Consider the following 22,672-nt stretch of genomic DNA (forward strand, 5'->3'; position numbering starts at 1 on the left):
TTAAGATTTTTTTAAAATACATTTATGTAGAAATATTACAAAGATTTTATAACATAGCAAATCATTGCCATACTGTAGAAAGATAAAGAAAAAGATTAAACTTCAAGGGTAAAGAAAGTGCTCATAGCAACGTATTGCAGTCTCCATGAAAGTGCATAAACAGTTAAGGCATAGTACCATGTTGGTACTGGCATGTTGCAAAATGACTTGTAAAACAGTTTTTAAAAATATATACAAATGTTGTTTATTCCCCTCCTCTACTCAGAGACATCTGAAAGGGATGGTTTCATGAACATTCTTGCTCTAGAATGATGTAGAGATAATTCCTGGGCATAGAACAATAAGGGTAAAAATGCTCTGCCCAAGTGTGTTGAAACCAAATCAAGTGATTTCTAAAACAAAACCTTTCCAAGTGTGGGCTATCTTTCCACATGTAACTTGCCAGGCTGAAGGCATACTCTCTCAGATTCTTAGAGACCACTAACTGATAGTGGCACGAGTTCAATGAGGAGCTCTCCTTTCTGTGTAGCTTTTAGCTTTTGCTTCTATGGCAACCTACTGACACATTTGAAGTCTTTTGCATTCACTGTTATATAAGTCTATAGCTTGACTTCTACCTGCAGCTTACATATAGCCATTATATGAAGTGCTACATATGCTTAGTACAATATTTTGCCCTACTTGATAATAAAAATGCAAAGGTGCTCTCATAGGTTAAACCAGGAGCCTTATCAGAGAACTGTCATTAAGTATTTCATTTTTTCACATACATTAAGTCTGAAGATCAATAGGAGCAATAAGGATAATACTGGTTACTAAACTTCAATCTTCATATTTGGAGAACTTACTTGCCTTTTAATAACTGAGAATAAGATGAATAAAAGTAAATTCTCCAGACTTTAACAAGAGTGAGTTTTAGGGAAAAATATTTCTAAATTCTGGTACAGATAATAAATATCTGCCTAAGGATAATGTAATTTGCATCACTAACTCCTAGTAAATGTGAAATTTTGTCTACTCAGAAGAAATATGAGAATTCAGTGTTACCATTATAGGCTCCGTATATAAATAGAGTTTTTCTTCTTTATCCATACTTAAATGTGAGGGTAATTAACCAGGTCATTTCTGCTGACTTTGGTTCCTAAACAGCTTGTAGCCAGCCCTCAAGGCTCAACTGTGGTAAAACCAGAGCAAAACACCCAGCTCTTTACTGGAATTTTGAAGTACAAAATAAACACGTGTGCTCTATACGATCTAGTAACAGGGATAGTCACAGTTACACTGTCTTATACAACAGATGAATCTGTTTGGTTTTCATTTGCAACCTCTTTTTCATCAGAACCACAAACAAACAGCTGGTTGCCCAGAGTCTTTTGGGCAAATCGGAAATACATGATGTGGCCCATGGCCACAAAGGAGACTGAAATCAATACGAGCAAGCCAAAAGCTTCAGGATTCGGAGCCAGGATGACCATGATGAAATGCAGAAGATCAAGAAGATAATTCATGGAGTTCTGTACACCATTGATAATGCCTCTTTCAGATTCAATTACATTTTCTTGCAACAACTGTGTCACAGTTAAATCAAAGGACCAAAGACCTATAAAAAAGAGTTTTAAAAGCTGGATTGTAATTATAACCATATATTTCAGATTGATACATAGAAATATACATTTGAACCGTACTATAAGTCACCTTATAAATGCAGTATTTATCATAGGCTTGCCTTAAAGAATTCTTCCTCATTAATTAGTATCGAGTTAGTAGTGGCTTCCAGAAATTATCTCTACAGCCACCAGACAGAAATAAGTCTGATCTATAAGCTGCTTAGTTCTGTTTCTCTGTGATTATTCATTCTACAGAAGTAAAACTCTGAAATGAAAGGCATAATAAATCCTTTCATAAGCCCTAGTACTTCTAAAGTTTAAAATGACCTACTTCACTGCTATGGGTAAGGAGTAAGGAAACTTTAAGCCACTGTCACATTTACTGCCTCGGTTCTAAAGCCCTTACAATAAAGCAGTCTCGCTTGAATATTAACGTCTTTGATAAATTAATGAACTGCTTTGTATCACAAGATAAATATGGTGTCATTTCAAGAACAAATTCAGTCAGAGATAATTCATCATTAGTCCATTAATGATTACTTAAATCTTGCTTTGTTGGAAGTCTTTGTTTCCTTCCAGAGCTATAAAGTCCATTTGTGCAGCAAACTACACAACAAATACACATCAGCAAGAGAAGTCCTTTTGAGGACTATGTCTTTTTCAAAAATACACAAAAACCCTTTTTTATGTTGTCCCATAGAAATATTCCTTGCATTATATGTCTTTTGATAGAGTTACAGCAACATACAGACTCTAAATCACTAGAGGACATTATAATTATTATACTTAATATATTTTTTAAATTAAAGAGTAATACTTAAGATATTCACTTAGAAAAAAATTTCCAGCCCTAACCACTTTTTAAGTTTATTCACATATAAAAAGTTTTGTGAACTGTAAAACAGAAATTTCATGATTGAAAAAGTAAATGATATACATGAAGATACATAGCGGATTTTGTTCCAGTTAATATTGAGGTAGTATTTCAGGTCATATATCCACTTTCTGAAAACACATTGGTTCATTAATACACAAAAAGGTGTTTCTTACCAACTCTAGCAGCAATCACGCCTGCAAACAGCAGACTGACGGAGAGGAGAGGAACAGAATGGCTAGTCACCTCTGGGACAGTATTAGCAGGATTAGACCCGTTCGACAGAAGAGTTTCAGTTGTAAAGATGGCGTTGGGTGTTTCGGTTGTAGTGGACAGTGGTTCTCCTTGAATGAACCTAGAACGGATATCTTCAAAGGGAGACACAGACAAGTCCAAAGGACTTCCAGGCATGAATACGGAGATCACACACAAGATCAAACAGGAAAGCTGTGCCAGTCCTGAGATCAGACCAGTGCGAACCAGGCCACATTTTCGACGCAGCCAAGTGAAAGCCACGGTTCCCATTATTCCAGTTATAGCTGATGCTCCCATCAAAATACTGAGGACGGAGCCACTCAGCCCCTGAGTGTAGGCGTACCCTGTGGTGATGCAGTCAAAGCCCAGGACAGTCATATAAAGGAAAGCAAGACCCATGCCCGCCAGAAACACAGGCTGGTTGTAGTAGGAGACCCATCCGTCTCGGAAGGTGCGGAAGGGCTCAGCCATCTGGGAGGCACAGGTGGGCTCTTGCTCAGGTTCAAGCTCACGGATGTTAGGGTCTTTCTCACCCATTAGATGAGTTCCCTCCAGGGGTTTTGGCTCAGTGTCTGTTAATAAAAGATATATATCACTGTTTAGGGGAGGGCATCAGAGGAAAAAAGCCAATTATCTTCGTATCTTTCCTATTCCCTCCCGAGTGGAGAGCCTTGGCTACTGCATTCTAATGCCTGTTTTCTTTCACTAATCATAGGGAACAGTCTCCAAGTTTCTCTGCTCTCCCCTCCTCCAAGCCCCCTCCCACCCACACACACACTTAGAAACAATACTTGTATCAAAGTTAATGGCAGGAGGACTCATCAGATAAAATATAAAAGCACCTGGAAAGTACAGCACCTTATTTTCTGCGGCCCTGGTAAGATTCTATTTACCCAGAAGCCCAACTTCCTCTTCTCTTGGGAACAGCCCTCTCCATTTCCTCACTCCCTTCTGCTGTCTGACAAATGGCCTTGTAACTCCCCTCTTCCTAGGCTCCAAGGAATTCTCCTGTTCTCTTTCTTCCCACTTGCCTAGCCATCCCTCAGCCCCTCTTTCTCTACAGCTCCCATCACAGAAAAGGGCCAGGGGTCCCATTCCAAACTCTTCAGGTTCAGTCCAGAGCTATTCTCCAGGTCCTCAAAGGCTTGGTTTTGCCTCACCTACAGATGCGATATATTTTATGTGGAAGTCAAAACAGTCGATCTGAACTTAGAGGCTGGGAAGGGTGGAGGGAGAAGGAATAGAGAGAGGCTGGGTAACAGGTACCCAAACCCAGACAGAAGCCATAGTTCTGGTGTTCTACAGCACAGTGGGGTAACTGTAGATCACATTAACATACACCCAATGACGGAGTAGAGAGAGGCGTTCACTGGCTCCAAACACAAGGAAAACACGAGGAAACAGAAATGCTAACTATCTGAGTGGATCGGTTTATACCATATACTTGTGTTGAAATATTACATTGTACTCCACAAAAAGTCCATGCGTTTCATGTTCATATAAATAAAAAATATATTTAACCTCACCCAGGCCTTCACTAATAATAAAACCTGAAGTAAATTTCAAATTATTTTGATCTCCACCAACATTTACGGCCTGAACATCAGAATAAAAGAATGGATCATTATGTTCAGTTTACCTTTGTGTAAATTCAGCTGCTTCATTTCAGCTTCCTCTACTTTCAGAGCAGCTTTCACAGCGAGAGCAGGGGTTTTCTGGTAAACCTTCCAGAGCAGAAAGTACTCGACACACATGGACACCAGATTCCATCCCGAAATGAAACCACAGCCAATAACCGGGGAGCCAAACGTCATGATCTGGCCAACAGCCATGGGGGCCAAGATGTTGGTTAACTGATCGATTCTTCGGATTGTAGCGTTCATGTCTACACAGGAGGGCGAAAGAGGCAGATAAGTACTCAACTTCATCAGAGAGAGACCGCGCATTTACACATGACAAAGCCAAGAGAGTGGGTTCCTAAGACGTGAATTTCTAAAAGCTCTCTGATTTAAAAAAAAAAAAAGTGCTCTGAGCAAACCATTTTCTAGAAAAACATCTGTTATTTAGATCAAGTCACACTAAATTTGCCTCAAAAATCATGATTCCTTGGGATTAAGTCAGTCTAACATTAACTTTTAAAACGAATGCCTTAGTAACTCTATAGTCATTTTTTTCAACAAATTGTTATTAAATATCCACTATAAGCAAGGAACTATCCTCAACACTACAAAGAAAATAAGCAACACCTTTGACCATCTTCATGGAGTTTACATTCTCATAGGAAAAGAAAGAAAAATTGACAAGCCTATATACACACATCTACAAGTACGGATTAATTTCAGAATTTAAGGCACCAAAATGAACTTACCTTTTAATTCTATTTCTCTCAGAGCTTTTGGGAGCACCCTCATATATCACATGTCAGATGTTTAATACTAAGGGGAGAAAGAAAGCAGAGAAAGAAGACATGGAAAGTGCTCATGGAAAAGTTCTAAATACGCTTTCACAGAAGGACTCAAAAAAAAAAAAAAAAAAAAAAGGCATTGCAGACAAGACCAAAGTGAAAAGAGGCAAAGAAATGAGTCACGTGGATGTCAGTAGAAAGAATTCCAGACCAAAGAAACGCAGTCGTCCTCAGGGCAAGGAGCAGGCCCAGAGTGCCAGAGGAACAGCCAAGAGAGGAGCAGGGCTGGAGTGGAGCGAGGACGGGAGAGTACCAAAGAAATGGGGTCAGAAAGAGAGGGAAGACCGGCCTAACATGCGTGCTCCTGTGACTATCCTACACACTTTGACTTTTACACTGAGTAAGTCAGGAAGCCTTTGGAAGGTTTTGAACACAGCCGTGGCATAGTCTGACACATCTTGTTTTGGTTGCTGTGTTGAGAGAAGACTACAGAGCAAGGCAGATGGCGGTGGGCCTTCACAGTAGATAGACAACACTAAAGGCAAGGAGACACATGGGAGATAATGTGGCTTGGACCAGGGTAGGAACAGAGAAGGTGGGGAGAAATAGATACTGTGTAAATTTTAAAGAGAAAATCAGGAAGACCTGAAAATGGATTAGAGATGGGGTCTGAGAGAAAGGACTCAAGGATGAATCTCAAGGTTTTCAGATTTGTTTTTCCTGAGCAGTTGTTGGAAAGACACAGCTGTCATTGACTGAGAAATGCAAGACTTCAGAAGAATCAGGTTTGGCATAAAGGAGCAAGTGTTTGGGTTGGACGGGCCTGCTCACTTTCAGGAGGTCACCTCCAGGGACAGGAGGTTAAAAGCACCAGGCTGGAAATTTAGGGAAGAAGTATGCGCCGGATCAGCACGCTGATTTTAAAGCAATGAGACTAGAGGGTATCACGGGAGAGTGTGTGAAGACACAGTCTCTGGGGACTGAGTGCTGGGCACACTAAGGTATAGGGATCAGGAAGGTGAGAAGGATGTAGGAAAAGCTAGGGGAGTGTGGTATCACAGAAGCCAAGCCACGACAGTGTTTCCAAAGAGGAGAGATTAATCAACTGTGCGAGTGCTGCTGGTAGGTCAGCAAAGACCAGCATTGAGAAGAAACGCCAGAGGGTTCCCGTGAAGATGCTGGGGACCGTGAAACCAACAAAGCTGTCAGGCGAATGCTTGACTGAGGCCAAAGAGCCTGGTGCCAACTCCAGCTGACACCATCTCTATTGTAGTTTGAGTCACACCCCCTTGGAGCGTAATGTGGACGCTTTCCCTTGGCCTTACAGAGAGCAAGGTCTTGGTCAAAGAAAGGAATTGGGCACAAAATGAGGTGGCTGAGGGGGAGTGTGGTGAAGGCAGAGGTCGTTTCTATGCTGGCTGGAGTGAGGCAGCGGCTGAGAAGGGATGGGACCTGAATCCACAGCTGAGTGGAAGAGCTGTTCTTAGACAGGCACACACACACACCAATGGTAACAGCAAAGCCTCGTCTATGCCTGCAGGTCCAGGGCCTCAGCCAGGGCATTAGTGACAGGATGGGGAGAGGGACTGAATGTGTGCGGAGAAAGAAGAGAGCACAAAACAATGCCCCAGCAAAGGGTGGGAAAAGGAAGGAACCAGAGAAAACAGCACGGTCCTCTGGCAGCATGAGAGGGTCAGCCTGAACCCAGTGGTCACCAACTGCAAGTGAGAGCCCTGAGCAATGTGGTGCATTTTTCTCCAGCCATGTTCCACTGTGCAGAGTCATCAGGTGAGCGATTTGTAAGGGCCACGCAGGTTGGAGGATCATGGGGGCTCGGGTAGTGAAGGCGTGAGCTGAAAGGACAGCATGCAGCAGTTCAAGATAGGGAGTACAGAAGCAGGGCTGGGGGAGTTGGTGGTGATGACAAGGTCTAGACTTTTACCATGGGAATGGGTAATTGAGTCAAGGTAGAGAAAAGATGAATAAAAGAGAGGAAGTTAAGACAATGATCCATTTTTCTCACTCTCCATCTCACAGAGCAGAGTAAAAATCGATGAGACAAGTCTTTAACAATCACTGGGTGACCTCAGGGGAACAGCAGTATGTGACTAACAAGCGCATTAATAGAAAATTGCCTTTGATCCTGCTCTAATTCTTTCTGCTCCTCAATTACTTTCCAATTAGTCCTATGAGTGCATACTACTTATACGATAAGAGGAGAACTTTGACATATTTCACCTTTCCCTTGTGAGGCAAAGGCAGCTTTCATTGATTCTACCCATGACCGTGTTTGCCAAGGCTTCACTAACTCCATGTGCCCACCACTGGCAACAGAGAAGGGTGGAATTGATCCACATAACTCCAAAACTTGAATCCAAAAAGCAACTAAACAACACACACTTGGATCTTAAAGTTCCGGAACAACAACAACAACAAATTATTTTGGTTATAATTATCTGTTACTCTTTCAGCTATCGGGGACCCCATGGAGTTCCCCATGTCACCAGTCTCTGTCTCATGTATGAGTCTTATACTGAGGATGTTAATAACGTTTAGTGTCAGTGCAAATGTAGCATCAAAAAAGAGCTTTTACCAAGACACTCTGTGGAAAAAAAAAAAAAAAAAGAAGAAGAAGAAGAAGAAGACCTAAATGAAGGATCTCAGTGAGTGTGATCCCAGTGGAAAGAACGGGGCCATCAAGGTAGGAGGTACCTTTCTCTGAAGGGAGGAGAGAACTTCCACTTTGACTATGACCCTGTTGGAATAAGATCAAAGTCGGAAAACCCTAAAGGCTTCCATAGCCTTGGCAACTCATGACTAGAGCCTAGGGAGATTACTGACGCCATAAACAAGAATGTTAAATTGTTAAATCAACATCAAGAGTCACTGTGAACTTACGTCCCATGTGGGATCTGTCCTTAATGGGTTGTCCAATGTGAAGTAATGATATAGCTAGTACTGAAACAGTATTTTTACACTCTGTGTTTATGTGTGGGTGCAAACTGATGAAATCTTTACTTAGTATATATCTTCTGTATATAAAGATAATTGAAAATGAAAAAAAACCTTGGTGTTAAATTGGAAATTACATAGAAAATCAATCAATTTTTTTAAAAAAATATCATGTAGGATTTCTGTCATTAATGTGCTGTACACTGTTGTTTATTGCTATAACTAGTACTCCAACAGTATTTTTTCACTTTGTGTTGCTATGTGAGGGCAAACTGTTGAAATCTTTATATATATACTAAACTGATTTTCTGTATATAAAGAGAATTGAAAATGAATCTTGATGTGAATGGAAGGGGAGAGGGAATGGGAAAGGGGAGGGTTGCGGGTGGGAGGGAAGTTATGGGGGGGGGAAGCCATTGTAATCCATAAGCTGTACTTTGGAAATTTATATTCATTGAATAAAAGATAAAAAAAAAGCTTTTATTTTTCTGAAGCAGAATGGATTAAGTGATCCTTTTTTAAAGGCCTAATCATTTTACTGTTAATAGTCTTCTGAAAGTACATATTCTCTTCACAAATTTATATTTATTCTTAGACAAGAGTTCTTCAAAAATGTTCATGGACGATACAGACTTTGAACAAACTATGTATGGATTTCAAAATTCTTTTGTACCAAAATAAACTTATCTTTTAATTCCATTTCCATGAACTTTTTGAAGTACCCTCACATAAACACACAAATGCTTGTTGATTTAATTCCCACTTAACTGTTTTTGGCTACAGCTGTGGCACAGATAATGACATTAAATATTTTTATTGGATAGGGTATGTTACATCTCATAAAAGAACAATTTAGAAACAAAGATTTGTTGAGCAAATAGCAGCCAGGAGATTTGTGTACCTTAAGTACGAGGTCAAGTTTTTAATCAAAGGATTCAAAAATGAAAAATTATTTATTAAGATCAGCAGATATTAATAAAGAGATATCCACATAGGAAACAGGAAGGCAATAAAGGAAAAGATGGAGTAAGAACTCTGGGGAAATTGGCCGGTGCCGTGGCTTAACAGGCTAATCCTCCACCTTGCGGCGCCAGCACACCGGGTTCTAGTCCCGGTTGGGGCGCCGGATTCTATCCCGGTTGCCCCTCTTCCAGGCCAGCTCTCTGCTATGGCCCGGGAAGGCAGTGGAGGATGGCCCGAGTCCTTGGGCCCTGCACCCGCATGGGAGACCAGGAGAAGTACCTGGCTCCTGCCTTCGGATCAGCGCAATGCGCTGGCTGCAGCAGCCATTGGAGGGTGAACCAACGGCAAAAAGGAAGACCTTTCTCTCTCTCTCTCTCTCTCTCTCTCACTATCCACTCTGCCTGTCAAAAAAAAAAAAAAAAAATCCACCCTGGGCTCCACGATAGAGGTGGCCCAGGTGGGTGAAGGGCAAAAAAAGAACTCTGGAGGAAAGAAAATGCATTTCAAACAGGTTAGACAGGCTATGGGTAATGGAACAAGAGAACACTTCAGTAAATGAAGTACCTGAAAAGTTCCTAATTAGTTAACAGATCAATTAACTGTATCTTTATGAAAAAAACAGTAACTTTTCTGGAGCTTTCGAAAGCAGATGGTAACAGATACGTAAGGTTTTTGGCCTGATGCCACTGAAATTCTAACACACACACAGAACACAACACGTACGCAGGTGAAACCTTCCCAGTCCAGTCCCCCTACCTGAGTTTCTACCAGTCTTTGCCAGTAACCTCAAAAATCAGCCTTGACAAACGTCAACTACTGATGGGAGACGGGAGCAGGTGCATCAGTGTGCAGAGACGCAGCCTCACACAGCTTCAGGCAGCAGTGGGCACCCCTCCAGGAACACTTTTCCCCTTCTCTAGCCGATTGTTCCTCGAGCTCCTCCTTTCCCTCCGTTCTCCTTTCACTGCCCTACAGCAGAAATGGCACCAAAACTCCATGCTGGACACTTGCTGACCCTCAGAACTAGGGAAGCTTGTATATCCTCTTTGGAAAGATGGTGGTTAATTAACACAAAAGCAGAGGCTAACATTTCTGGAAACACAACATGTAGCTTGCTCCACTAATCTACTAATCCACACTGAAAAAGTACCACTGACTAAAAGCTAACCTAGAGTGGACAGGATTTCAACAACAGCTTACTTCCTCTCTTGAACTCAAAAAACTCCACAAGGTTAGAAAGTAGACTGGCCTAGATTCCTTCTCTCTGCCATAATTCCTAGAGGGTCAGCTGAGAAACAGCCAGTCCTATTTTTGTTCTGGGACATCAGTCAGAAAGATACGTGGGATCCTTGAAATTATTAATTATTTTGTATTATGACAAGTTAGAGATTCAGGGTAACTTTCATTTTAATAATAGAGCTTATTTTACAGAGTAAAATATTACAGAGTCATTACAGTCAAAATGACTTCCAGTAAGAAATTCAGACAAGTAAGAGAAAAATCATTCATAAGCCAACTTTTCCCCCAAATAGATTCCAACGGAAATAAATGTGATTTATCTCCAAAATACATGTATGTCCTTTTGCACCCTTTGAATTTTAAAACACAGACATATGCTTAAAATAGTATGTTTAAAAAGAGAAAGTAAACAAGGAGAAAGGAGGAATCCTTATCTTCTGGTTCATCGTGACAAAAAGAGATATGGATTTTCCCCTTATTATAGATGACAATAAATAAAAATGGAGGAGAATCACTAGTTTAGTTCCAGAGATAATTCCCAGCAGAACAGACTCACACGTGCTGAATTGACCCTGGATACACACCATCCTCTAAAAGCACTGAGGTATTTCTGTCTCAGTTATAATAGTCCCACCACAAAGTGATGAGTCAAGCAAATTCTTCTACCAGACCTCCAAAGACTTTGTTCTCTTTCAATCACCATCTCCTTTCTATCTTTTTTTTTTAAACCACATGGTCCAGTCAAACAAAGCTGCTTGCTAACCCCAGCATGTAATCTTGCCTTCTGTGTCCGGGGATAAGCCGTTTAAGTCATCAAGAATGGTTTTCTTGTCGGGCAGGCTGGTTGGGCAATGTGTTTATGATACTCATTATCTTAATGACCAGCAGAGTTGATTCGGCTGATCTGACCGGTAGGCAGGTGTAACCTTCCTCCCCTCCCCTGTGTGATTATCAATTCAATTTGTGCCAGTGTTAAAGGGGGAGAAGGTAGACAAACGCCAGCAAAGGGAATTTACTTTGAGCCCATGTACTATTGATTTAATAGGACATGTTGCTTTGTAAGCATTCTTCAGCCTTTCTTGGGCGACTTGTATATGTTTGCAATGAACAACTGAGAAACTGTAAGCTTCTTAAAAAACTACACTATGTGATTTACTTCTTTAGTATTTGTAATAGCAAAATTATAACATACCTAATGTATAGCTGTTACTGATTACAACTTTAAAGTAGAAAGAATTGACTTCTAGAGTCTGCCCTACAGTTGTTTCCATTTCGTTTGCAGAAAAAAATACTATGTATGGTATGATGGATAAATACCAATAATAACACCTGTAGGTAAAACTGCATGTCCAATTATCATTGCTCTGGGAATTAACTAAATAGTTAGGAACAGTTAACAGAATTTTTTTAAAACAGGAAAGTTTCAAAAGAAATGTTCTTCTACTTGCCAAGTTTGCATAAATGAGAAAACTATACTATAAAGTAACTTAATAGCAATAAGATGCCTTAGCCTGACAATAAGGTAAGGAAAAAACTACTTTCAATTTCTTGTTCTTAAAAATATGCAGAACAAAGAGGGCAAAGGGCTTCTAGGCTCATTTGTTACTACTGATTTAAAGAGAACCCTAACATGCCCATTCAGGTGAGAGAGAAAACCAGTTACCTGCTAATTTGCTTCTGTCTCCTCCTGCAACAACAACAATCCAGTCCCTTTGGATAGTGATTGCTGTAGCAGTGCTGGCCAAATTTGCAATGTTGGCAATAGTGATGATCAGGATATAGCAGGACGTCTAAGAAATTATTAGGGAAAAACAAGACTTAAAATGTCAGTTGACCACACTGTACCTACCTCATAATACAAAGAAATTTAAAATGGTTTTTGGTGGCATAAAAACAAAATTTTTATTTTAACTTCATATATAAGAAATAGTTTTACTTTCTATACATGGAATAATCAATAGCATTAGTCAAGCTAACGGGTATACTATTGTCCTAATACAACACATAACGCAAAACTTAAAATAGTCATGTGGACATTTATGTAACATGGTTATCATAAGTATTAACAGCATACTTATTGTGAACATTTCCCCACAAATATCTCCTTTGAAAAAATGCTGAAAAGGAATTGAGGAGTCTTGAATTTAAGTCACAATTCAGACACTTTCTAGATGCATACAATGGATAATCAACTAACCTCATTTTTGTCTCAATTTTTTCATTAACAAAATCAAGGGAAGACAAGATTTCTAATGTCCTGCCTGGCTTTCAAGCTCTATAATACCAACCTAAATATATAAAGCAGATTTAAGACTGATGGCATACCTAATGTTTGCCTCCACACCCCAGCCCTCTCCTCTCTTCCATCAAGTTATCATGAAATCTTAGTGTGGCAAGTTATCTAGTTGATGTCCCCAAACAGAAATAGCAATTATTATCAAAGGAACATAATCATGACTATTAATAAGTTTGAATAACATTTATTTATAGTGTAAAAAAATTACAGGCAACTGAAAGGCTGAAAACTAATAACTGAATCAAAAAACAAACTCTTAGGAATTCCATTAAAAGTAGGACAAAATTTAAATTCAAATAATACTTAATGAGCACCTACTATGGGCAAAACTACAACAATGAACCACAGGGAAAATCCAGGACACACTGAGATCAAAATTCAAAGGTCACATTTGCAAAAAAGGCATTTTCTAGCTTTAAAGGATTTTCACCTTGTATTACTACCGGATAGTCAATTTTCTGACATGAAGAATCACATTGAGAACTTACAAGAATCCACCCATGGTATATGGTCAGAAGCTCATTTTTATGTAAGAAAACCATCATCAGGATGATGCCACACAGGATGACGGAAACATTCTGCACCACCAGGGAAGTCTGAGCCACTGTACAAAGGAAGAAACAGTGTCACTACACCAAAATGGCACACCTTTGTTCTACCCCATTAATGCATACACGATTACTTCCAGAAAAAAACCTTCCTGAAGTAAATCTTGCCTCAATCATTCCCAGTACAAAAAGGTTGGTTGGTTGGTTGGTTGGTTGACTCATTGATTGATTTGAAAAGCAAAGTGATAGGGAGAGATAGAGAGGGAGAAATCTTCCATCCACTGATCACTCCCCCAAATGCCTGCAACAGCAAGGGACAGGCCAGGCTGAAGCCAGGAGCCAAGAACTCCATCTGGGTCTCGCATGTGAATAGCAGGGCCCAAGTACTTGGGCCATCAGCTGCTACCTCCCAGGATGCATTAGCAGGAAGCTGGACCAGAAGCAGAAGAGCTAGGGCTCATACTGGCATTCCAATATGGGATTTGGATATTTAATGCCAGCCCCAGTTCAAGTCTTTTATGATAATCACATTTTCATTTATTCTCTTGAAAGTTTACTGTTATAAGCAGAACTACTTAATAGACAACATCCATCTTTCAGTTGTTAGTTGCATAAGCTGAAACAAAAACATGTAGGAGGGTAAAGGAATCTGTAACCTCCTATGTGGCAGACTGAATCTGATAAGATGGCATGGATACATAGAAAAGACATGCAAATCTTGGCCAAGGGTAAAGCTGCACTGCATTTCTTTCGGAACACTAATGCTAGGTTCCATTGCCACAAAATTCTAAGCTACACCTTCCATCACAGAAAAGGCCAACTCTCTTGGAGTGAGGCACCCATATAAAGTGCTGGAGTAAGGACAGGTAAAGACACCTCGGAGCCTTTTCTCTGCCACTCACCAGGTAAACGCTTGAGGCAGAACATTTAATGTCTCTTATACATGTATCTAGAATGTGAGGATGGTAATATCTACCTTTCTTACTTTATGGGGTTCTAATGATGCTCAAATAAAATATGAAAGCACTTTGGAAAATATAGAGCTGTATATGTAAGGTATAATTACAGCTCATGTCATCAAGGATGGCAAGGCTCATCCTGGCTTGAAAGGTCATATCAAAGGCTCAAGATAAAACAAACTGCTTTCTGAAACCGTCTGAAATAAAAGCCCCGAATGGAACTCCTGCATCCATTCATTCAGGCATTTGTTCATTGCATGAGGATCGCACATTAACAGAATGAGGTTCTTAGCTTTCAGGACCTCACAGAGCAGGAAATGAAAAGACACATGGACAGATAATTTTTTTTTTTTTTTTGACAGGCAGAGTGGATAGTGAGAGAGAGAGACAGAGAGAAAGGTCTTCCTTTTTGCTGTTGGTTCACCCTCCAATGGCCACTGTGGCCGGCGCATCGCGCTGATCCGAAGCCAGGAGCCAGGTGCTTCCCCCTGTCTCCCATGCAGGTGCAGGGCTCAAGGACTTGGGCCATCCTCCACTGCCTTCCCGGGCCATAGCAGAGAGCTGGCCTGGAAGAGGGGCAACCGGGATAGATTCCGGCGCCCCAACCGGGACTAGAACCCGGTGTGCCAGCACCGCAAGGCGGATGATTAGCCTGTTAAGCCACGGCGCCGGCCCGTGGACAGATAATTTTAACAGTAGAAGTGCAACAGCCAAGGAAGAGTCTTGCAGGAGTGCAGAGGAAGAGATGCTCAATTTAACCTACAGCCATCAGGGAAGATTTTGCTTGAAGAGTGGCAAACTAGTTGCTCATATAGGATAAGTGGGAGCTTGCTATCCCACCACAGTCTTATCCAACTCAATACTCTTTCTTAACCCATTAACTGCAGTGCTCAACAATAGTAAGTGTAAAGGCTTCTATATACAATATTTCTAGGTTTCTATGTCTAATGATGTAAATAGGCTTCTTTTTCTAGAATGCAAAAATTTTTCTGCATGTGTTCTGATCTATCCATTCTTAAAGCAGAGAAAATGGTCATCTTGACAATTTTATTAATAGCATCAAGTCCTGGAATTCAATAATCTTGTGTCTCTAACTAGGAGCAGTCATTGTGCACAGAAATAAACTACTGATACCTCAGTCTTCCCCTAACATCTAGGGCAGATATGGCCAAGTCTTTGCATTACCAGGTGAGCAACTCAAGGAAATTTTACTCTATTCATATTGCCCTTCATTCTGAATAGCTGAATTGCTCAGTTTTTCTCTTTCCTGTAGAAAAAAAATCATTTCCATATTAATGCTTTAGAGTAAGTGCCAATATATTCTTTCCTTTTTAAAAATTTTTAGAATTCAGCAGGCGCCGTGGCTCAACAGGCTAATCCTCTGCCTTGCGGCACCAGCACACCGGGTTCTAGTCCCGGTTTGGAGCGCCGGATTCTGTCCCGGTTGCCCCTCTTCCAGGCCAGCTCTCTGCTATGGCCCGGGAAGGCAGTGGAGGATGGCCCAAGTGCTTGGGCCCTGCACCCCAAGGGAGACCAGAATAAGCACCTGGCTCCTGCCTTCGGATCAGCGCGGTGCGCCGGCCACAGCGCACCGGCCGCGGCGGCCATTGGAGGGTGAACCAACGGCAAAAGGAAGACCTTTCTCTCTGTCTTTCTCTCTCACTGTCCACTCTGCCTGTCAAAAATTTTTAAAAAAAATTTAGAATTCAGCTGAGAGCCAGGTTCAGCTATTCTCTTGAATCTATACATGATATTCAATGCCCTCATACACAACTTCATATGAAACACAGGAACTCAGAAGACAGATGTTCCAACCGTACCAGGAATGTCACACTAAAGGGACTCTAGCACAAGTGATGGCAAGGAAGCCAGAGTCAAACAAACTTTCAATGTTTAACATGGCTCCCAGAAAAGTACTACAGGGTTAATCATTAACATCAGAAACTACGAACTGCCAAAGAGACAAAAAATCTATTAGGTCAATGTCCTGGCATCCCAACTTGGTACAGAGTCTCAGCACCCTCAGCCTTGGTGCTGATACTGAGTCCCCATCCCACAAGTGTGGCTTGCCCTCACTGGGTCCGTCACAGCCGTTTTTCTCTTAGCTTGCTGTTCCCTCTGCAACAGGAAGCTCAGGCAGCAGCTGCATGAACACAGAAACTTAACTATATAACAACCCTCACCTTTAAGTCTGGCGTTCTTATCCACCCAATCACCGATGATGGCTCCCAGCAGCAGAACAGAGCCCGCCACGACCAGGCCATAGACTGCAGTCAGGAGGAGGCTGTTTCCATAGAGCTCTACCAGGAACACAGACACGGCAAAGTGCCACATCCGATCTCCCTGCAGTCAGGAGAGAAGATGTTTTGATGAAATATTTTTAGTTTCCAGTCAGTCGTCCTCAGGAAGTTGCTTTCTTATCAAAGGGCCACTTCCTGGCGGCATCATGAGGTTTCAAAGTCAATAATTACTCTATGGATTGAATACCAGCCAGATGTTAGATCTGTTCATCCCAGCACAACGAAAATATTCTTACCAAACTGCTAAGTAAATGCAAAAACAGCACGATATTAATGAAACACACAAACTCATTAGCATCAGAAAAAAATGCCGTTTCCAGCCATAAAAGGGGTTTCTGAGACAAAATCTGCCCTTTTATTATTTTTGCTAACAAAAATTGCACATATTTATGGGCTACAGGGTGATATTTCAATGCATGTATTCAACGTGCTGATCGAAACAGAGTAATCAACATTTCCCCTTCTTTGACATTACTGTATGATTGGAAGCCTGGAGTTTCTTTCTTCTACTTGTTCAGACAGTATCTACTAGGTTATTGTAGTAAGTAAAGTGTGTTCCCTTGTGTGCTAGATTTCTCCCTTGTGTGCTAGGGCTTGAATTTTGTCTATCCTGACTTAAGAGGCACAAACAAGTTTGCTAAGAGCCAGAATGAAATACAATCCTGTTCACAAACATTAGTATACCTTGAATGTCAAGACAAAGCCAGGATCCCAATTTGTAAAGTGATAGGACTCTCAAGAGACTCTGAAGTTTCTTTACCTCTAACATTTCTAAAAACCTGTGCAGTGTTTCACAAATACATTTCAAAGTCACAAAGAGCGACAAGGAATATGAAATCACCAAGGGCAAATTCTGGCACTGCGTGAACAAAGATGCCAGGACTAAATGCACAAGACAGCGGTCATCTCAGCATTTCAATACAGATGGGGTTTTAAAGGAGGGAAAAAACTATATACTTCTCCACACAGACTCCAGAGAATATAGCGAATTTTGGAATTTACTACAGCAAAATGTAGTCTAAGTGTAACAGACAATTTTAAGTGAGTCAGGTGAATTAGGAAATCTATAATGGGCTTTATTATGAAATTTTAAGCCCCATCCCTAACTTGTGAGTTAATATGAAGAAGGACAACAATGTTCTACCATAACCTACCCCTGAGACTCACTACCAGACTTTAACTCCCCACATGGATTTCTTACGGACCTGACCCAACGTGGAAACATGTACACGCCTAGTTCTTTCCGAAAGTTGTTAGCATCCTCATGACAAATTTCATGTATTGAAAGCAAAGTATTGGGGCTGGTGTTGTGGCGCAGCGGGTTAATGCCCTGGCCTGAAGTGCCATCATCCCATGTGGGTGCCAGTTCGAGACCCAGCTGCTCCACTTCCGATCCAGCTCTCTGCTATGGCCTGGGAAAGCAGTAGAAGATGGCCCAAGTCCTTGGGCCTCTACACCCGCATGAGAGACCCAGAAAAAGCTCCTGGCTCCTGGTTTCGGATCAACGCAGTTCTGGCCATTGCGGCCAATTGGGGAGTGAACCAGCGAATGGAAGACCTCTCTCTCTCTCCCTCTCTGCCTCTCCTCTCTCTGTGTAACTCTTACTTTCAAATAAATAAACCTTAAAAAAAATACCTTTAAAAATAAAAAAGCAAAGTATTACCATGGTATGTCAACTGATTTGAAAATTTCGTAAAAAAACCAAGACAATAATCTTATGCAATCAAAACTTAAAATTTAAACTGATGCATGCTAGCAATCATTCACAAGAAACTTCATGTTCTCAACTAGAGTGCTTTCGCTCTGCCAGAATCATTTGTTAACATCTGGAATTATTTTGAGTTGTCACAACTGCAGGGGATGCAGATGGGATACTATTGACATCTCCAATACACAGGACAGTCCCCACAACAAAGAATTTTCAGCACAAAGCATCAATAGAGCAGAGGTACAGAAACCTTAGGATAGAGGATTATGAATATAATTTTGATCCACAATTTAAAATGAACCTAAGATTAAGATCCTGGAAAATGGAAATGGATAAGATCAAGTAAACATTACAGCAAACAGCTGGAAGTCATTAGTACCGCATTTGAATGACTCCCTTGAGGATCTGGAATGTGAGTTCTAGAACTTCCTGCACCCTCAACCCAGCACATGCATGGCCCAGAGTGCCTAACAAGTAACTGTGGAGTTAACAACAGAATGTACGTGTGTGGATCTCAGCTGTGCAATGGGGAAAGGTGGACCAGGTGGCCAAAACCTGTGTCAACTGTTTTGTTCTGTTGCATCAGACATACTTCATGAACGACCAAGATGTTTGAGCATGATTGATATTTCTTAAAATTCTTCTCAGGTTTTTCTTTTAAAATTTGCCTTGATAATAGGCAGTTTCTACACTTAAGTAGGAATTGTTTTCATTTCAAATATCTTTGTTAAAAACAATTAAAAATGAATGATACCTACTCTTATATGCTTTGTTTAAAACAAATAAAAAGACAACTTTATTAAGATAAATATGTTAAGAATAGCAAATCAAGCTGTTTTCTTAGTCTCTAACATGTAAAGCAAATTTAAGTTTGACTAGAATAAAATCGATGGCAGGAGAAGTACGTTAGCCTAATCTTTCCTCTGAATAGCTTCCAAGGGAAGGCAGAAACATAAGAAGGCCTCAGTTGAAAGGTTACCTGAGTAAATTTTATCTTTCTTAACATAAACATTGAGAATTAATACTCTGATACTATTGCTTCTTTCTTTTTTTCTTACTTCTATCTTTTTCCAATAGACTTTTAGAGTTCTCTAAAGCAGGCCATCAGAGTAAGAGCTATGACATGTGCAGGTTTTCTATCTTGTTCATTCCTTTATGGCATGCTTCCTCCTTGATGGAGAGGGAAGAAAAATCGCCCTGGTTATCCCAAATCTCCATGGGATTTAGCTTTAAAAACCAACTGATTATGCAATCACAAAGAGCCCAAGAACTGGGTAAAGTCTAAGGAAAACATTGACCAAGTGCCCACCCTTCCTTCCTTCCTTCCATTGCCTGCCCTCCCTCCCATGGTGCTCTCACCATACTTTGATGCTTGTTTCTCTACCCCCAGAGAATCTGTGAAAGATCATGGTCATGAATCCACTTAATACATATTTACTGAGCAGCTGCTATGTACCAAGACAATCACAGTCACTACAGCTCCAGCAGTGTGCAAAACTCACGGTCCATGCCTTCATGCAGCTCACATGCCAGTGACTGGAGACCAAGAAACAAATCAGCTACAAGGGAAGATACAGTAGGATGGGGTAATAGCAGAGCAGCCAAGTGAGGCCTGCAGAAGGTAAAGGCCGGAGAAATACAGACACCTTGGGGTATATATGGAGACTGCCCATAGTTTAATAAGGATAGAAGAGATGAATAACTGGTCCCTCTTTTCCACTGCCTTTCACTGGCCTTTATCTTTTCATGATTACTTTTTTGAAAAGCCAGTACTAAACCAAAAGTTCTTTGATAACAGGATCCTTTTCTCATTCTACTTTTTCTGTTCTGATAATACAGTGGAATATGGCTTGATCCACTGGCAGATTCATGAGCAGTCTGAAATAAAAAGCATTCAACCCCACACAAACCTACCCTGAGATAACCTTCGCAATTTGGCAGGGTTAGTAGAGGAATGGACAGATAGATATGCATACATACACACACACACACACACAAACACATATTTGCTGTGATAAAATCAAGCAGAGCGCCACACAAGAGACAAAAGACAAAAAGTAGAGTTACCTAACATTAGGGAACATTCCTCTTTTGCACCCCTCTGCAGTGAGAAGTAAAAATTCACCAAACCTTAAATAGTTTTGGTTGCTGTTGTTTTTTAAATTCAACTTTCTCACAAGAACTCTCTTTACTCGAATTACTGTAAGGTTGATATAAAATATGTCACCTTTCTTGTGGGACTTTTAATTTTCATGACAAAAATCCTCCCAGAACAACCATATTTCTGTTCATTTTTTAAGCATATCCAACCTCCTAACTTAGGTCACAGAAAGCAAAGGTTACAAAATTCTTAAATTCTTAAACACAACCCGTATTGGGAAGTGAAGCAACCTTCTTTCCCCAGGAGCTAGGTCTGGGACACGAGATGAGAACCTCAGATACTGTTTCTACCTCTTGTTATTAGTCTTTTAAATACTTAACACCATCTGAATTAAGTTGGAAAAACAAACTATTGCTTTAGATTGTTGAAGGGTTGCTTTACTAAGTTTCTATTTAGACTTATTGGTTGTTGGAATTGAAAGAAACTCACACCAGTTCCACTATGTTGACGTAAATTTGCAGAGTCATCCCTGTGTAAGCCTCTGGGAAGATAGGAGCTTACTTTTCTAAAAAGTCATCTATGAACTGCTGTTGCTTAGAGAACCAATCACCCAGGGTAGCAATATCTCAAGGGTATAGGATATAGATTTCTTCATATGGCGGTTTCCATTCATGTCTTAAGGATTATCCTATGGAAGTTTCCAATTTAAAAAGAAACTTACTCTCAAAATTCTTTCTCTATTTATTTTCTTTCTAAACATCACATATGAATCATGCATAGAATGTACTCAGATTAACTACTTTTAAACAGAAGAACAATTATCTAACCTTGAAGATTCTAATCATTGTTAATTAAATACTCAGCACCCTTCTAGGATTATGCTGTTTAGGGGGAGTTGGTGAAGGAATACGGGCTCCCAAAAACCTGGAAATCTTCACAGAGGAAGTGAAGGGTAGAACTGTGAGTCACTTGCTGGTTTTCGCTGGATGATGATTTTTAACATAGCCTGAGATGCCCCACCTTACCTAATCACAGATAACATTTCTAAAGGCTAGAATGTTTATCACCTAGATACTTGTTCCTGGGGTCATTTACGTTTAAATTAATCTTAGAATGCTACTGTTAGCCTAAGTCAGGCACTCCAACATTTCCACTGTACTTTCATGGGATTGCATAGTGGAACTGGATTTTTTAACACAAGAAAACAGACAAATATGAAAGAATGGAAAGGTGATGAGATATTCATCTATTCTTAGTAGCAGATTTTACCATGTACTAAGTCTAGCAGGGCAATACATAATTCATAAACAATGCAAGTACTCCTGTCCTTGTTAATCCTGGCTTTGAATAACTGTATAAAGTATTATAAGCTGGTAATTAAATAGCATTTACCAACACTCGGGAAAGTATCTTGGGTGAAAACATTTTTTTCATTAAAGCATATGTATTTCAATGATTTATTTTCAACTGCATGACAAAACTGACTTAATACATTCGGCCCAAATAAAGGAAACCAGAAATAGGGCAACTTTATCACAAGGAATACTATACAGTCCTACTTACCCACGTGGAGAGAGAATGCCCAAGGTAGAGAAGGAATTTTGCAGAGGTCAGGTAGTTTGCTAAGGACAAACACACGGGGGAGGGGGAGAGAGAAAAAACTACATTTAGTCACTTGACAGGGGTTTTGCCAAAAAGTGTTAAAAAAAAAAACCTTACACATTTTATCAAGTCACCTTAGGAACTCATGCATTGTTTACTTCATATCCCTCACTCAGAATCAGCAAGCCCTATTGGTCAAAAACTGCATAACTTCACGTGCAGTGAAGAAACTCTTGTTTCAACATTCTTTAACTCCTTTTTTTTTTTTTTACGTGAACTGCCCAAACTCCTCCACACCCTCGCCTGTGTGCAAGCCCTCTTTCCTCCCAACCTTCCTTTCTTCCTAGCCCCCAAGAAGAGAGCAGTGAAGAAAGCTTTTACGGATCTCCCTGGTTGACAGCGAAGCCACGTCCATCCAAAAGCTGCGTGGGGTTCGCGCTGGTCTCCACGGCCCACCTGGGGTTCCAGCCCCCCGCGTCCGCCCGCTCGGCTCACCACAGCATCCTCCCTGGCGGTCTTGGCCTCTTTCCCTGGTCATGACACCAGGTGCCCCTTGCTTGCTCCGCTGCTGCAGCTGCTCTTGCCGAGGTGCTCGTCGTAAACAGGAGTGCAAAGAACGGAGATAGCACCACTGACACCACAACAGCCTCGTGCAGAAAGACCCCAAAGACGAGTGTGGCGGAAGAGAAAAAAAAAAGAAAGAAAAACAAGAGAAAAATCGCCCGGGGTCTTCTTTCTGTCTTCTTTCCAAACTTAGCTAACACTGTAGCTGAAGTTGGAAAGCAAAGCCTTATGGAAGCGGGTGGGAGGCTCTGCAGGCCGTCGGAGCGCCGAGCCCGAGTCAGCTCCTGCCACCGCCGCCGC

General features: G+C 40.9%; 1 protein-coding gene across 1 annotated transcript; it reads right to left on the reverse strand.

Moving 5' to 3' along the window:
- Positions 1 to 22,670, reverse strand: SLC40A1 (solute carrier family 40 member 1). The gene is made up of 8 exons (XM_062189041.1): positions 22,304 to 22,670; positions 21,770 to 21,828; positions 16,281 to 16,440; positions 13,079 to 13,194; positions 11,958 to 12,084; positions 4,376 to 4,621; positions 2,658 to 3,308; positions 1 to 1,600 (listed from the first exon to the last, which is right to left on the reverse strand). The coding sequence occupies exons 1-8, from the start codon at positions 22,344 to 22,346 to the stop codon at positions 1,287 to 1,289; spliced, it is 1,716 nt and encodes a 571-aa protein (XP_062045025.1). The 5' UTR covers positions 22,347 to 22,670; the 3' UTR covers positions 1 to 1,286.
- Positions 22,671 to 22,672: the final 2 nt, after the last annotated feature.

The sequence above is a fragment of the Lepus europaeus genome, chromosome 1, assembly GCF_033115175.1.
Source record: "Lepus europaeus isolate LE1 chromosome 1, mLepTim1.pri, whole genome shotgun sequence".
Lineage (NCBI taxonomy): Eukaryota > Metazoa > Chordata > Mammalia > Lagomorpha > Leporidae > Lepus > Lepus europaeus.